Below are 18,533 nucleotides of genomic sequence, written 5' to 3'. Positions count from 1 at the left end.
GATCATTAATAAAAATATTAAAAAGAAGTGGACCCAACACTGACCCCTGTGGTACCCCACTAGTAACTAAAACCCAATCTGAATATGTTCCATCAATGACCACCCTCTGTTTTCTATCACACAACCAGTTACTTACCCATTTGCATACGTTTTCCCCGAGTCCCAGCATCCTCATTTTGTAGACCAACCTTTCATGCGGCACAGTATCAAATGCCTTTGAAAAGTCCAGATACACAACATCCACAGCCTCCCCCAGGTCCAGTCTATAACTTACCTCTTCATAGAAGCCGATCAGATTAGTCTGACAGGACCGATCCCTCATAAATCCATGCTGGTGCTGAGTCATAAGATTATTTTCATTAAGATACTCCAGTATAGCATCTCTTACAATCCCCTCAAATACTTTACCTACTATAGATGTTAGACTTACGGGCCTGTAGTTTCCAGGATCACTCCTTGACCCCTTCTTGAATATTGGTACCACATTAGCTATGCGCCAGTCCTGTGGAAGAATCCCTGTCGTAATAGAATCTTTAAATAATAGGAATAACGGTCTGTCTAACACAGTATTTAATTCTTGCAAAACTCTAGGATGGATACCTTCTGGGCCCGGTGACTTATGGATTTTAATATTTTTAAGGCGTTTCCCCACTTCTTGTTGTGTTAGGCAGGTGAGATTTATGGGAGGATTAACATTATCCCTAGTCATATCGTCTGTTATGGGATTCTCCTCTGTGAATACAGTAGAGAAGAATGTATTTAGTAGATTGGCCTTTTCCTCTTCCCCCTCCACCATTACACCCAGATTATTTTTGAGGGGACCAACATTTTCGGTTTTAAGTCTTTTGTTATTTATATAGGTGAAGAACATTTTGGGATTTGTTTTACTTTCTTTGGCTATCCTTCTTTCTGTTGCTATTTTTGCTTCTTTTATTTGCGTTTTACACATTCTATTCTTCTGTCTATAGTTGCTCAATGCTTCCCCACTACCTTCTTGTTTTAGTTGTCTGAATGCTTGTTTCTTATCATTTATTGCACCCCTTACAGCTGTAGTTAACCACATTGGATTTCTCTTATTTCTACTACGTTTATTCCCATATGGTATGTGTCGTTCACACGATTTACCCAGGCTGCTCTTAAATATGTCCCATTTCTCTTGTGTACTTTTATTTCTGAAGGCATTGTCCCAGTCTATGTTCCCAAGGTCCTCTCTTAGTTTTTGGAAATTAGCCTTCCTGAAATTTAATGTTTTTGTAGCCCCTCTGCTAATCATTTTATTGAAGGATAATTGAAAACTTACTATGTTATGGTCACTATTACCTAGGTGACCCCCCACCTCTATTTTTGATATTCTGTCTGGCCTATTGGTTAAGATCAGGTCCAGAAGGGCCCCCCCTCTTGTTGGTTCCTCTACTAGTTGGGAAAGGTAATTATCTTTTACTATTTCCAAAAACACGCTTCCCTTCCTGGAGCTGCAGGTTTCTGCTTTCCAGTTGATATTTGGGTAGTTAAAGTCCCCCATAATAATGACTTCCCCCTGCTTCGCTGCCGCATCTATTTGTCTTATAAGAAGATTTTCTGATTCTTCCACTATACTTGGCGGTTTATAAATCACTCCTATAAGAATTTTATTATTCTTCGTCCCTCCCCTTATTTCTACCCAAAGAGACTCCACATTATCATCACATATATCCTCCCGCAGAATAGGCTTAAGGCATGATTTAACATATAGACAGACCCCTCCCCCTTTCTTATTTTTACGGTTATTTCTGAATAGACTATAACCCTGGATATTAACGGCCCAGTCATAGGTCTCATCCAGCCATGTCTCGCTTATCCCCACTATATCATATTTCTCTTCAACCATTATGAGTTCTAATTCCACAGCTTTATTAGTGAGGCTTCGAGCATTAGTATACATACATTTAATATATTTGTCCATATTCCCTTTCCTTTTATCACTAGTGACTATTCTAACCCCTCCCGCCGCTCCACCCCCAGTTCCATAATCTAGGCCCAGCTCTCCATCTACTCTGTCTTTACTTACTATATTGTAGTTGCCCTCCCCCCCGGTCCCTAGTTTAAACACTCCTCCAACCTCTTAGCCATCTTCTCCCCCAGCACGGCTGCACCCTCCCCATTGAGATGCAGCCCGTCCCTACCGTAGAGCCTGTAACCGACCGAGAAGTCGGCCCAGTTCTCCATGAACCCAAACCCCTCTACCCTACACCAGCTCTGGTGTACCAGTTCTGGTACATCACCCAGAACGCTTCCCAAACATTCCCCTGTACCCTCCGTCCCCTCCTTTATTACCCCGCAATCTTACATTTGTAGTCATGTAAATTTGACCACCTACCAAGCTGGCAGCATCGTTGTACTTTCCTGTACTGTATGCACGGTGTGTGTTGCTTATCATTCTAAGGGGAGATAAACAGCAAAGGGATGCGTAACAGTGTTATGGCCCAGAGAACTCTAGGTCCCACCCCCTTGACACGTTTCATGGTCCGAATAAAGGTTTAAGTCCGTAAAAGATTTTCATAGAACCTGGTCAGCATCATCATACACATTGTAACAGGGCCATCTGTTCCTCATACTGCTGCCCGTTCCCTAGATTTTCTCTGATTTTTAGAACTAGCAATTGTGCTAGTTTGGTGCACAAGAGGCATCCCCAGTGCACCGATATCTCCTACCCTTAGTGATGTGCCGTTTTGAGAATGAAGTCTGTTCCCGACCTAGCTGGTCACTGAAGGAAGGAGGTATTGTTGCACTGGGGGTGCTGAAGCCGCCTCCAGTGTACCAAATTAGCACATTTGCAGATATACTAACAGGAAGAGATCTCAGGAATCGGGGGGGGGGGGGGGGCAGTATATAGAACAGATTGCACTGTTACAGTGTGCGCGGCTGCCTTTATAGAACTCAGTTTCTATTGCAGCCTTTATCAACTCAATCTAAATTTTAAATTTACTGAAAGTCAAGTAGTGAGAACAGACATTGCTTTTGAATTGTGATTTATCAGAAAAATGTTTAAAAAAAAAAATCAAACTCATGAAACTTGCCTGGACAAAAAATGATGGTACCCCAAAAAATGATTAAAAGCGTTTTGACCATAGGGACATTTTACAGTAAGGGTCTATTCACACGTCAGTATATTTTTCCAATCCGCAAATTTCAGTCAGTATACAATCCGCAAATTCAGTCCGTATTGCATCCGTATTGCATCCGTATTGCTTCAGTAAAATACAGACCCCATAGAGTTGTATTGGATGTGTCAGTTACTGTCCGTACTAGGGTCTGTCCTTTTTTTTTTGCGGAACGGATTGCAGCCCAGTACACAACACGGATGTGTGTATAGGTCCATTGAAATACATTGGTCCTATATTATTGCGGATCCACAATTAAGGACATGAACAGGACGTATGAATAGAGCCTAAGGGTGTGTCTCCACATATGCATTTAGATTGGGATCTGAATCCTATGGAAACCGTGCCTCCATTCTCCCCCAATAGCCATGCATTGTTGCCAGGATTATCGGCAGCATTGCACAGCTATTGGGGGGTGAACAGGGGCATGGTTTTTCACGTCATTGAGATCATATTGATATATGGTGACGGGTGGGGAAAGAGCCAACTAAAGGCCTTGCCCGTTCGTGGGTTCCATGTTTCTTGGAACATGGGAATGAGCCCTACGGTGTGTCCTGTGATTAGCATCATAGGTGTCTTTAAATTTATAATCTATCAGTCTTCCCATTTAAATGTAGTAAATGTTCTGTTTGCTGTCATGGTGTGTGCCACACTGAACATGGACCAAAGAAAGCTAAGAACAAAGTTGTCTCAGGGGATAAGAAACTTGTCTATAAAAATGTAAAACATGTTAAAGGTACATAGGGTATTATTCAGAAGTTTAATGTCTATGGGACTGTACCCAACCTCCCTGGATGTTGTCACAGAAGGAAAATTAATGATAAATTGAGGAGACAGATAATACGAAGAGCCCAGATCAACGTCCAAACATATTACAGATGAGTTCTAAGGACAAGGTACAGCGGTATCACATAACGCCATCCATCGCTGTTTTTGCCAATGTGGACTTCATTGAAGAAGACTAAGGAAGAAACAGTTTTTGAAAGAAAATCATAAAAAAGCAAGACTGGAATTTGCCAAAATGCATATTGTCAAGCCACAAGGCTTCTGAAAGAAGGTTCTTTAGACAGTGGAGACATCACTGACATGTTGGGCAATTCACATCAGCACTATGTTCACAGGCACCAAAATGAAACATACAAAGAAAAAAACATTGTACCAACTGTAAACTATGCAAAAAGCTTAGTCATGCTTCGGGTCTGCTTAGCTGCATTTGGCACAGGTGCCCTAAAGGATTAACCACAGTTCAAAAGCAATGTCTGATTTTCAGAAAAAGTAAAATGTATTATTACTTTCATCAGTTTCAAGTTATTTCAGCACCTATTGTGTGTTTGTTTTTCTTCAACAAAAGGATACCAACAATTCTGTTCACGTGTGTATTTTAGTATACTTGACTATACCGTCACCAAATTAATATTTCACAGCAAAGTGGTTTAAAGCATATGTGTCATTAAAGTAGTGGTCCAGTTTTTCTTTATTCTCTCCCGCCACTGCAGGCTGGCACATATACTTACCAATGATGATCGGTGTCTCGTGGCACTGCTTCATTCCTGTTCTATGGTGCCACTCGGGCCCACTGGTGGTGACGCCACAGGTCTTCTGACCCCTCTTCTTTCTACAGGTCTAGTGAAGGCCGGAATTTAGGGTCTCCAATGCACCTCTATGAGAGAGCTCTATTATGCATTAGAGACCCTAACTTCTGGCTTCCTGAGCTGAAAAGGTCACGCAGGATCCAAGCGGTGCTCTAGGACCAGAATGAAGCCGCACCACGGGACACCAACCATCATTGGTAAGCATATGTGGCAGCATGAAGAGAGGGAAGAATTTAAAAAACTGGACTGCTTCTTTAAGTACCCAATTCCTGTGCAGTTGCTCCTGCTCCCAGAAGATAGGATAACCTTGGATGCGACCACACCAGATGAGTTCTGTGCATAAGCCCTATTCCTATTCATTAGGTCTCATGCACTGAACTTTCCTGGCCTGGTCATATCAAAAATTATCCCATCTTCCAGCAGCAGGAACGACTGCACGCCCATTGGATAAAGTTTCCTAATGACTTATACATTTTAAAGATAATATCCTAGAATTGGTTTGTGTGTACACTTGCTGAGTAAATTTTACATGTAATGTACATGTACATTTTATGTAACATGTCTGCCTGAAGCTAATATGTTGTTTTTTTCTCAGCTTCACGATTTGCCACAAGACAGAAGTAGTAAAGAATACATTAAATCCTGTGTGGCAGGCTTTTAAGATACCAGTTAGAGCTTTGTGCAATGGGGATTTTGACAGGTAAGAAAAGTAAGAATTTCAGATGTTTTCCAATTTGTAGATTTCTTAAGCTATGAAAACAAATGCCTTTCTCTTGGATAAATAAAGTATTTCCAGGTAGGCTTTATTTACAATTGGGCCATACATTTTATGGCAAAATATAATGCAATGTTCACATTGTTTTAAGGGATTGCATTTAAAGGACTTATCCATGAAAATAAAGGAAATACAGCAGCATATGACTTATTACATATTGCCAAATACGCTATTCAAACATATCTGGCGGTATTTTCAGAGAACATTTGGCTGCATATCACAGTACAGCAGGGAGCAAGAGCTGACACCAGCCACCATATACTGTATGTGTTCACGCCAAAACTCAAAGCGTCAGGTTGGTAGGAGTGTAGGACGGAAAGTTTCATAAACGTTGTAGTCTAACTTTATTAAAGAAAAAGTTTTTTTTTCTTTCACTTATTTGTTGACTGGAAGCAGTACTAAGTGACACAACCCCTCGCCTGCATAATCTCTGGTCCTGCATATTAGCATCAGAATAGACATTAGACTTGGAAAAGCAGCATGTGTTACTAGCCCTGTAGCCAAGGCATGGTGAAGCAGAGCATGCAGTGATTGATAGTTATCCCCACTGCTGTGCTTCATTGTGCTGCAGCTTTTGCACTAGTGACTCAGATAGCTTCCCGAAGTCTCATTTCTATTGTTAATATTTCCCCCCTTACTGCTGCCAGTCGATGTATAAATGTAAAAAAAAAATCACTTTATGAAAGAGATAAAAAATATAAATATTATTATTATTATACTTATTCATTTTTTGCTAGAATACCACTTTAAATAAAGAGATTTAGCTTGTGACACTACAAGGTGTCCTTCCCATTGCACTAAGCATCAGTAATTTACTAAGGTGTCAGATTTTTGTCTCGCTGATAAATTTGGGCTATTGTGTAAACACATGTAACTTCTGCCAGATCACAATGAGACTATTGGGTGAATACTTAAAACAGGCAGATTAAAGAAAAGTTGCATCTAAAAATATTCACCTGTCGAATACTGGTTCATAAATAGAACTTAGACCAAAAATGGATGAAAAATGCAATTATTCACCAAAAATAAGGCGCAAACCCCTTTGATAAATGTCCCCCTAGGTTCCTACTTCAGGAACATATCGGGCAAAAGCGTCCGTCTCGTTATATAGATGGCCGCTAATATTCATCATGATATTTATTAGTGGCTGTCTATATAACAAAACGTCCGTCTTTGCCCAATATGTTCCTGAAGTTGTATTATAGCCAGATCAAAAACAATAAAATCTTTGTTAATTAGTTTAGTAAATATGGTACATGTCAGTATGGTACAAGTCTGTAATGTATGCTCGTTTACAGTGCAGTACTGAATTAATAAATGGTACACTTGTTGAAAAAACACAATTCTCCTGAAACTTCTGTGTCATGATCGTGCCTGAAAATGCCTTAGTGCCACCATCTGCGGCGAAGATTCGATCTATAAACCAAAGCCTGCACTTTTGGCCTTAAATCCATTCCTGGTTTTATTATGTTCTTTGCTTATGTCTTCAGTGATCCGTTCCATGTTTCTTAATTCTGCCTGCACTTACCTTGCTGTGGCTTTCTCACTGATTGTCTCTGCTGTGTTCTGATGGACAGGTCTCTTCTCCTCTGGCTTTCTGTGTTTCTCCTGCTTTACATATGAGTTTTGTGTCCGGGACTTGGTCTCCCTTATAGGTGTCTCTCTCCTTTCAGTCTGGGCTTTTGATAGCTTTGTTCAGCTTCTCTGTGCAGCTTGATCCAGCGTTTTACTTTGCACTCTGTATTCCTGGTTTCCTTATCCCTTTGCCTGTTTCTTTCCATTCTTTGTCTTTTAGTCCTCAGTGTGCCTCGCTTAGTCCTCAGTGTGCCTCGCTTAGTCCTCAGTGTGCCTCCCTTAGTCCTCAGTGTGCCTCGCTTAGTCCTCAGTTTACCTTGCTTAGTCCTCAGTGTACCTTGCTTAGTCCTCAGTGTGCCTTGCTTAGTACTCAGTGTACCTTGCTTAGTCCTCAGTGTACCTTGCTTAGTCCTCAATTCATCTTGCTCCTTGTTCTGGCTTTTGCTTCACCATTTACCTGGTTGCATCTTTGGCTTTCATCCTCCATTTTTTTGGTACTGTGTGTCTTAGTGACTTTGCCTTGTCTACTGCTATTGTACCTTTCTTGCGCTCTCTGTTACCATCTTTGGCTTTTGTCCCTTGCTTGTTTGGTATTCTTTGCCTGTTTGTACTAGTTTGTACTACTTATTTTGTGTCCTGTATTTCGTTTGTCTGTGTTTTGCACTTATTTAAGTGCAGGGACTAACGCCCAGTTGCAGACGGTCAGTTAGGACCTGCTCTGCAAGTAGGTAGGGACAACGTGGGGGGTGCTAGCAATAGGGCCCACTTGTCCTGTGTCTTTGTCCCTTGGGGCCCTGACATTCTGTTCTTTATATTATCTCATTCAATATGAGCCACACATAACATTGTTTTGTCAATATCTGTAGCATGTATTAAATCAGCTTTTAGCTGTACTATGTAACCAAAAACTGCATATGATTTTGATGTAGTACTGCACAGTGTAAGACCAGTTTTAATCTATGTAAGACCTCATAATCCATGATGCAGCCAACATCTTAAAAACAAAGAAACACTATTGGCAGAAAAAAATGTGTAGATGCAGTGTTTGAGGCATGGATGCTCCCAATATCCCAGCCAACAGGTCTGGTTGACAGCTTGGATGGTAAAGCCACAAATCGTACTGAAAATCTTGTAGTCTTGAAACTTGTATGACTATAGTTAGTCAGCATGGGGGAAGATCGGTCTTGAACTTTCTTCCAAAGACTGGTCTGTTCCAACCTTCAACTCTTTCTCACTCTTTATATCCATCCTTTGTCTTAGTTAATACCTTTTTGGTTTTCTAGTTCTGTAAAACAATTCTAGCATTGTATATAAGACTCGTTTCAGACGGCCATAATTTGGCTATATTTTACCTTCTGTATTATACCCACAAATTAAAGTTCTACTATGTTTGATTTAAACTAAAGTTCAATTACTTCAGGGTTCTATGGTGATCTAATTTTGGTTTATTGTTGGAACTGCCTGCAGTCTGTTTTACTAGCTGTTAAAGGGAACCTGTCACCCCCTGTGCCGGGATGAAGGCCGCCCGACCCCCTGCTAGAGCCCTGGATACTTACCCCATCTTGCCAAGTCCCACTCCTGGAGCCTGTCCCTGGACAGAGGTATCCCCGTCTGAAGCCCGACGCACACGCTGCTGAGATGAGTCCGACGCTCATAGAGAATAAATGGAGCCATCATTCTCTATGGGCGTTGGACTCATCTCAGCAGCGCGCGCCGGGCTTCCGACGGGGATATATCCGTCCCGGGATCGGCTCCAGGAACAGGACTTGGCAGGATGGGGTAAGTATCTGGGGCTCTAATGGGGTGTCGGGCGGCCTTCACCCTGGCACAGGGGGTGACAGGTTCCCTTTAATAATAGAATTTGTATGAAATTCTATTTATTTATTTTCAAACAAAGGAAGCAAAGAGATAAATGATAAGGAAATAGTAATATCCAGGGCTGTAAATGCAGGGATTACCAACGTATAACTCTGTCTAAGTGACTTTGGAACTATTTTGCTTTACTTCTCATGTACAGATTATATTTAATATCATTCTTTTTTTATCTAATCATCCGGTTCTGCACCATCTTAGCAGCAAACCAACAGAATTGTAAATGACGCATTGAAAGCAAATGTACTGTAAGGCTAAGTTCACTCACTGCATTTGTTTGTTCAACAACGGCCATTGTGAACAGTGTTAAGTATGGCTCCCGGCTGTTCTTTACTCTGTAGTCAATGTGCCCGCATTCAAATTAAAATGAAATGATGTTCATCCAGCCGATACTGCAATATCTTCCGGGTGAACATGTAAGACAGTGGCCGTTGTTTGACATAGCGTGTCAAAGAATGACTGATGTTCTTACACAGTGTGAACATTGCCCGAAACATGATATAACCCATAAGGAGTATATGAGCAACTTGGATTAGGTCTAGGTTCCTCATTGAAGTGTTGAATTAGGCTAGACACATAGGAATATACACATAAAAAAGATACACTATTGGGGTTTATTACATTTTAGGACTGATTACAATAAAAAAAATGTGCAAATAAAGTTGTGTGATACATAAGTTGTAATTGATACAATAGCTGTAATCATCATCTATATGCATTTAGAAGAATACATTTATTTAAATAATTTTACTGGTCGTAATGTATATACATTGTCTTTAACTAATTTCACACTTTTTATGTTCTTATTGGTGATGCTCATTAAAATAGGCTATTTTCAGGAGCACACAGTGAGCAGGTACGTGTCTGCCTCTATACTTTTCATATATTGTACCCTATATAATAAATTTTAATTTCTTTTCCGTTGGCAGAACAATTAAAGTGGAAGTCTATGACTGGGATAGAGATGGAAGGTATACTATTTGCATTTATTTTTGTTTTGTTAGGGCATTTTGTCTTTCAAGTTACATACCAAGTATTAAACATTTGTGTGAAGAAATTTATATTCTGTGTGGAAATTTTTGTCATGCATCTAGCCTATGTTCACGCACCATGAAAGAAAAAAAAAACGTAAAATGTGGTCATAATTTTGAGGTTAAAAATATAATAATATAATATAATTTAATATAATATTGCTCTCCATTGAAGTCAGTGGGAAATTGGACAGCAGAACACACATTATAGAATAATATATTAATATAATAAAATAAATAGATTAAGAAAATAGAATAATTGATTTAGACCATCCACATAATATACATTCACATCATTTACCACCTACTTCTGGAAGATAGCCTTTTCTTCCCCATCATTTAACACATTTCAGTTTTTATTCAAAATTACAGTTCTATTTACCTTTTGACTGTGTGAACCTAGCCTTAATATGTAGCTCTGTTAACCAATACTACATCGTTATTTTATATCACATATTTATTCAAACCAATAAAATATATGTTAATATCATATATATGTTCACTATAATTATGATGATACTAATGATACCAACGTCATAAAGTTATTTTTTTATGCGTTTCTTATGGAGATTTGTGAGGGCTATGATTTGGGGGGTTTTGCAACATTTTGGGGTAAATACAGTTTTTTTTATCACTTTGTATTCCATTCTAAGTGCAGTCACCAAATAACAGTAGTTCTTGCATTAGGCCTATTTTTTCTTTAACCCCTTCGCAACCACTTTAATCAGCCTGGCACACATTAGTGTCTCAGGAACCAGAGATAATGAAATATAGTGATGGCATCATTTAAAGGCTAAGTACCTGTCACTGATGAATTGGTCCCATTGAAGCATGGTTGCGGGGGTCCCGATTCCTTTCCCTGACAGGCGGAGGTATAATACCTCCATCCTGTCGGATTGGTCATCTTCTCATAGAATCTGCTCTCATCTAATGCTGTATATTTATCTTGGTAAAGTCTATCAAAATAATGCAAATCATAAATGAGTGTACAGGAAAGATGAATAATTATTTATAGAGATGAGCAAATCACTCATCTAATTGAAGAGAAGGGCTTAATTTTATCTGCTTATGGCTTATCAAGACGCCAGCCTTTCAGCGCTGCTCCGGTCCCTGCCACTTCACCCCGGGTGCCGGTAAAAAGCTGGCTCTAATCTTGAGAAACTAGAGAAGTTTCCCAGGATTGTATCCAGCTTTTCTGACATCCTAGGAGGAGTGGCAGGGAGCGGAGCAGCGCTGAAAGGCTGGCGGTTTGATAAGCCGAACACAAATAATATGAAGCACTTCGCCTCAATTAGATGAGCGATTCGCTCTTCTCTAGTTATTTACTTTTTTTTTTACTTATGTATCAAGATTGATTAATAAAAAAAAAATCGACTAATATTTACCACTCACATAAAGTACAATGTGTCACAAAAATCTCACAAGCACTTAGATAAGTTTAAGCATCACAAAGTTATGAGTACATAAAGTGGGATATGTCAGATTTGAATAAAGGGCCTCAGTCATTAAGGCCCCTAATACACCAAACGATTATTGGCCTGTAGTAGGCCGATTACTGACCGTATCGGCTGATAATGGTTTAGTGTAATAGGTCGTGTTAACAGGCAACGATCAGCCAACGTGCACAATGTTGTTGTCTTAAAACATGTTCTATTAAAACGACAACAATAGCGACAGTCTGCTGATCATCGCTCTGTGTAATAGGAGTGACTGCTGTTTCCTATAGTTTACATTACTTGTGTGAGATTGTTTACATATACTCAAATCTGACAAGTAATTATGATTTGCTACTTTTACTTATCAATATGCAGTGACATTACTAGGGTGTAGTAAGGGCTATCTGCAAAGGGTACAGTACTTGCATTCCATTTTTCTGCTGTTTTGTTTGAGTTTTGTACAGTAGTTGACATTTTGTCAGTTTGTGATTGTGTTTTCTACCCTTTAGTAATGTGCATTTAGGAAACATTTTCATTATTTTCACAGCCATGATTACATTGGTGAATTCTCAACAAGCTACAGGGAGCTGTCTAGAGGACAGTCACAGTTCAATGTATATGAGGTGAGCTGTAAAAAATGTATTTTAAGTAAAGGCTGAAAAACAAATGGTGGTATCTGCCAGTTTCTTCTTCAAAGTGGTGTATAATAAGAGCCAATTTATCTCGGGGAATGTAAATTTTATGGCATTTTTAACTAAATCAACGGTACTATGCTACATTATTAATATTGCATAAACCAACTGCAAACTAATTGTAGGCTTGAAAATGGCTTAACAAGTAGCTTTATTCGGGACAAAAAAACTGCAATTTTCATGGAAGCTGTGGGCAGATGTTACACGTCTTTAGTGTATCATTATTTTATAAAAATGAGACAGCACTTCAAAAATAACTCATAACATTTATTCACACTGATGATGGAACATTTCAACTAACAAGCCACTGGGTCCATCTAGTCTGCATTTTAGTATTTACCTTTTTATTATCTTACTATACATATAAGTTTATCACTTTATAGTAAAATAGTTCAGTGTACAGTATATGTGTACTCACAGCACTTACTGACAGCAGCTTCCTGTATACCTCATAGAGTTAATATCACACTCCCCTTCTCCAGGCTGTGGTGCCCTGCTTTGTGGTGAGTCTGTCCATAAGATGGCCGGAATGGAGGATCATGTGACCATGCCCCGCCCCCAGTGTGCTCCCTAGACATATACAGGCTCAGTGGGGGACACTGTGGGTGGGGCATGGTCACATGCTGCCCCGACTCACCACAAAGCAGGGCAGCACAGCCTGGAGGGGCGGAGTCTGATTTTAGCTCTATGGGGTACACAGGGAGCTGCTGGCAGTAAGTGCTGTGAGTACACTAAAACTGTACACTAAACTATTTTACTACTAAGTGCCCAACCTAGTTAAAGACAGTCATGGGCTATGCTCCAACACTGTCTATTTTGATCATTTTGAGGTCAAATAACTGCTGTTATTTTATAAAGACAGACATTATTTTTTCTCAAAATAAAATGCTCAAAATGAACCATTCCAGATTATCATGCTTAACATTTATTTTCAATACTTTTTACAGGTTGTTACATGTTAACATTGGACCTTTGATATCACCTTTACAACTATTGAATCGATTAAACTTGTGGGTTTTTGTATAGTTTCTGCTTCAGGTATTTGCAAGATGTCAGAATAGCCTTCCAAAGCTGTTGCTGTGATGTGAACTACCTTTCACCCTAAGGGTACAAACCCACTTGACGTATTTGCTGCGTGAATCAGTCTTAAAAATAAGCAGGCAAAACGCAGGTTGGCTTTATACAATTGTTCTGCGTTAAAATACGCAATTGCGTATTTTTGAAGCGTGAAGCTTGTTGTTAGCAAAGCATCAGTTGTTAACAACCTGTGTGAAAAACGCATGTAGCTTCATGCTTCAAAAATACGCAATTGCGCATGTTAACGCAGAACAATTGTATAAAGCCAACCTGCGTTTTGCCTGCTTATTTTTAAGACTGATTCACGCAGCAAATACGTCAAGTGGGTTTGTACCCTCATATATCTTTTGCTTGAGGGTACTCTAAAGGTTCTCCAAAGGTTTATTTCCTTTTGCAAACAGCGGACGTTTTTTATTAGTTGTTCACACACAGTTTTTCTTTTTTCAATGGACTTTTCAATTAAGCCACACCCAAAGTCCAATTAGTAATCCCAAACTAGAATAATGTACCAACAGCCAGGGGGAGGCCAGAAAGCTAAATGACGTCCGTTATTTTAGTCTCAAAATGATGGACGTAATTTTAAACGGAGCAGAATTTTTAATTTTTTTTTAATGAACATAGCCTTAGTTTGTAACAATCGCCACAGAGGTCTATACACGCAAAACCAAATCCTGTTGATAGGGATCCTTTATATTAAATTGGAAGACCTTTTTAAACATCACCTATCCTTTACAGCATTAATTTGTGTTTTAACCCTGTGAGGACCAGGCCCAAAATGACCCAGTGGACCGCGCAAATTTTGATCTTAGTGTTTTCGGTTTTCCCTCCCCCCCTTCTTAGAGCTCTAGCACTCTAGTTTTCTATCTACAAGCCATGTAAGTGCTTGTTTTTTTACAGGAATAGTTGTACTATGTAATGGCGTCATTCATTTTACCATAACATGTATGATGGAATCCCAAATATATTATTTATGAAGATATAAATAGGTGAAATCGTAAAAAAGAATGCAATATGGTAACGTTTGGGGGGTTCCTGTGTCTACGTAATACACTATATGGTAACAGCGACATGATACAATTATTCTATAGGTCAGCCCGAACACAACCATATGCAGGTTACACAGATTCTCTAATGTTATATATATTTTTTTTAATGAAATCTTTTTTTTTGGCAATTAAATATTAATAAAATGGGCCTATTGTGACACTTATAACGGTTTTATTTTTTCACCTACGGGGCTGTATGGGGTGTCATTTTTTCCGCCATGATCTCTAGTTTTTATTAATACCATATTTGTGAAGATCGGACGTTTTGATCACTTTTTATTGATTTTTTTAAATATATAATGTAACATACAATCGGTAATCTGCGCACTTTTTTCCCTCTTTTCGTGTACGCCGTTCACCGATCACAATGACGCTTGTTATATTTTAATAGATCGGACAATTACGCACGCTACGGTATATTATATGTTTATCTATTAATTTATTTTTATATGTTTTATTTATATAATAGGATAGGGGGGGCTATTTCAACTTTTATTGGGGGAGGGGTTTTGGGGTAGTGTAATAGGGACTTTTACATACACTAGTTTGATTTCTACACTGATGATTGCTATGCCATAGGCATAGCATTGATCAGTGTTATCGGCGATCTGCTCATTGAGCCTGCCTGTGCAGGCTCAGTGTAGCAGATTGCCGATCGGACCGCACGGAGGCAGGTGAGAGACCTCCAGCGGTCCGTTTCAACAATCGGGACCCCTGCAGTCACACTGCGGGGGTCCCGATCGGTAAGTGACAGGGGACTCCCCCTGTCACTTACACTTAAACGCCGCGGTCGCGCCGATTGCGGCGTTTAAGGGGTTAATGACACGCGGCAGCGCGATCGCTGCAGCGTATCATTACCGGTGAGGTCCCGGCTGCTCACTGCAGCCGGCCCCCACCTCCTATGAAGCGCGCTCCGCTCCGGAGCGCGCTTCATAGCGGGAAAAACACCCAGGACGTAGAGTTACGTCCAGGGTCGTCTGGGGACAGACTTCCATGACGTAACTCTACGTCCTGGGTCGTCTAGGGGTTAAATTACAATTTAATTTCAATTCTAAGCATTTAAGCATGTATATGCCTTTTAACATAAAACAGAAGGAAAAACAAGTTTTTATTTTTATTTTGTGTCATATCGTATACGCATTTTTAATTGTTTTTGTTCTGTTCTGTTAAAAACAGCAAAAATGCTGTCCAAACTTTTTCATTAATATGGAGTGAACAAGCAGCACATACTGCCTCCATGAGTACAGCATTACATATTCATACATAAATAGAATACTGAAATATATATGTATCTGGAAAAGATTTCCAGCTTTTCTTCCCTAGCAGGACACACTAAAGAGTGAATATCTGCAAGTGGGAAAATCTTGATTGTCTTGATTGTCAAGAACAGAACTGGAATTGAACTCTAAACCGCTCTGCTACAAAAAGTCTTGAATGTTCTGGCTTTGCCAGGCACTGTGCCTGCTTCATCTGTAATAAGCCTGGGAGTCACACATGTCCTGTGCACCAAATGCTCCACAAATGCTCCATGACCACAGCTTCACTCACTCTCCTGTGTACCAAACTCTGAATGCATCTGATTATGGCTGATATCACTCTCCTGTGTCCTGAACTTTGCATATGTCTGACCAAGGCTGATCTCTCTATGCTGTGCGCTGAACTGTGCATAGCATCTGACTATGGCTATGTTCACACAACGTCAAAAATGGAGAAAAAACATCTGATTTCGCTATTTAAAAAAAGTCAGTTTTTGCAGCAATTTAACTGACTTCAATGCAATTGCATTGAAGTCAATGGGAAGACGGACGTCCTATGCACACAATGCATTGAAAAAATGACTTTTTTGTCAAAATAATGAACATGAACATTATTTTCGGACGTTTTTTGCAAATAGTGGAAGTTTTTTATTAGTTGTTCACACACAGTTCTTCTATTGTCGCCGTTTTTTCTCCGTTTTTACTGTTAAATTCAATGGATTTTTCAATTAAGCCGCACCCAAAGGGCAATTAGTAACCCCAAACTAAAATAATGTGCAAACACCCGTCATTGCACTTAGGGAATGCCAGGCTTCGAAAAACGTCCGTTATTTTAGACTCAAAATAACGGACGTCATTTTAAATGGAGCTTAAAAAAACGTTGTGTGAACATAGCCTATAGCTGTGAAATGTCATTGCCTCTCCTATTGGACTCCAGATCTGAGAACCTGCATTATTACATTGATATTCTAAATGATTTCTATAATATTGCAATGGTAACACATACAGCAAGTCACAAAACAATCCAGGTAAGCATCTAAAGAACAGAATGCCTTGCTCATCTCACATAAGGTAAGTATTCATGATTAGAAAAACACAATTAGAAAAAGATTAGTCATTAATGTTATGAATCGGAGTTGCAAGGCAAAAAATCCTACTTTGTTGCTTCAGGGCTCATAAATTTCGAACATCCATGAATTTCCAGTCATCAGTCAGTGAACTGAAAACTTGTGAACTAGACAAAAGCTCCAATTGAAAACCTTTTGGATCTATTAATGAAAAAGTTTGAAAAAGCTAATGAAATAAATCAAACGTTTCAATATGATATGATGAACCAATAATAAATTTAGGGGGAAATGGGCCACAAGAGGTTGTTTTTTCCTGGTATAACTGATCATTTAAAAAGGTATTTTGTGCATACATTCGGCACTGGTTCTTTAATACTTTTTAAGCCTCTATGTAAACAGAGCTGGGATTTTATATATATATATATATATATATATATATATATATATATATATATATTTGTATACAAATAGAAACACACAATGGGCTTAATTCATAAAAAATGTAAAGAATTTTTATTGTATATAATAGGTACCAATACACAGACAATTTTTACCAATATAAAATGAAGTATTAAAAATATTACCCCAGTAAAAACACATATAAAATGGGTGTCAGCAATGCGGGATTATACCCACAACAAGTTTCTAATGTGGGAGTATAACTATAAGGTGCATTAAGTCATGTACTATTCTAGTATCGCATCAGTATCATTACGTATGTAAACAAAGAAAAACCAAGTGGCCACTATAGCATTCAAAACATATTGCACATACCCATGTTTGTCTGACACCGCACCGACCGTTCCTACGTACGTTTCGCTATTGCACGCTATTGTGTGTTTCTATTTGTATACAATTTTATTTATGGGTAATTTCTAATTGATAGAGTGACATCTAGTGGTGCCGTTTGGTACTGCATCCCTTATTTTAAGATCATTTTTCACATCTATCACAAACCAGTGTGTGTAATTAAATATATATATATATGTATATATATATATATATAATTCGTTCCGGGACCGCGCTTGTAATCCAAATCCTTTCTTGAACCAAAGCAAATTTTCCCATAAGAAATCATAGAAATGCAGACAATTGGTTCCACACCCCAAAAATAATAATTTATTATTCTGAATAGCATGTACAACAAATGAAGCAAACATTCAGAAATAGCAGAATGCGTGATATTATAAGTTACTGTACTGTAATGGAGAAGATGGGAAACACAATCCCTTACAGAGACTGCAGGGAGTATGAAGGAATGAGCAGGGCAGATGTGGGCACAGTATAGCAGCACTCTCTGTCCGGGGAGAGAGGGGTAACAGCTATGGAGAGATTACCTCCATAGTCCTGTCCCCTGATGTGGGCCCCAGCCTGAAGTAAATCTGCTATGATTTGGAAGGTGAGGGAGACTTCCTGGCTCAGAGTACAGTGCTGTAGACCACGCTATGCAGACCATGCCCCTCCCCCACTCCTCCTTATATTATTGGTGTATTGTACACCAATAATATAAGCAAAAGTTAAGTTTTCCCAGTGGGCAAAAAAAAAGTTGGTCGGAAACAAGACATAAAGCGAATGTACCAGTTAGATCAGTGGAAAAAAATTCATACTACTTTGTGGGCGCCGATACTTACATCCCAGTGGCCCGGCCCATTTTTTTAACTGTTGACGCGTTCCTGATGTATGACCGGTTTGTGATATGCAAATCAGGCCACACTATGCATTGGAGGGGGGCCCCATGATATTCCCTCCCCTTCCCCTCTGTGACGCGGCTCCCTCGGAATCCAGTCTGACTGTGTCACGCAGGGAAGGGAATATTGGTACACTGGGGGAGCTGGGCCAGCCTCCATTGCATAGAGCTGCTTTTACTTGGAACGATTATTGTTTGAAATTTTCACAATAAAGATCGCATTTTAACGATAATCGACTTGTGTAAACACAGTGAACGATCAAGCGATGAGTGAGAAATCGTTCATT

At 39.3% G+C, this 18,533-nt stretch overlaps 1 protein-coding gene across 1 annotated transcript in view; it reads left to right on the top strand.

Moving 5' to 3' along the window:
• The window catches only part of CPNE8 (copine 8), a 220,999-nt gene that overhangs the window by 156,207 nt on the left and 46,259 nt on the right, over window positions 1–18,533 (top strand). The window contains exons 9-11 of the mRNA XM_069977167.1: window positions 5,328–5,432; window positions 9,884–9,925; window positions 11,969–12,044. Coding sequence (XP_069833268.1) covers window positions 5,328–5,432; window positions 9,884–9,925; window positions 11,969–12,044 — 223 coding nt within the window. The remainder of the gene's footprint in view (window positions 1–5,327; window positions 5,433–9,883; window positions 9,926–11,968; window positions 12,045–18,533) is intronic.

The sequence above is a fragment of the Dendropsophus ebraccatus genome, chromosome 1 (assembly GCF_027789765.1).
Source record: "Dendropsophus ebraccatus isolate aDenEbr1 chromosome 1, aDenEbr1.pat, whole genome shotgun sequence".
In the NCBI taxonomy this organism is placed as follows: domain Eukaryota; kingdom Metazoa; phylum Chordata; class Amphibia; order Anura; family Hylidae; genus Dendropsophus; species Dendropsophus ebraccatus.
The sequence above is the reverse complement of the archived record's forward strand: the minus strand, read 5'-3'. Positions and strand labels throughout refer to the sequence as shown.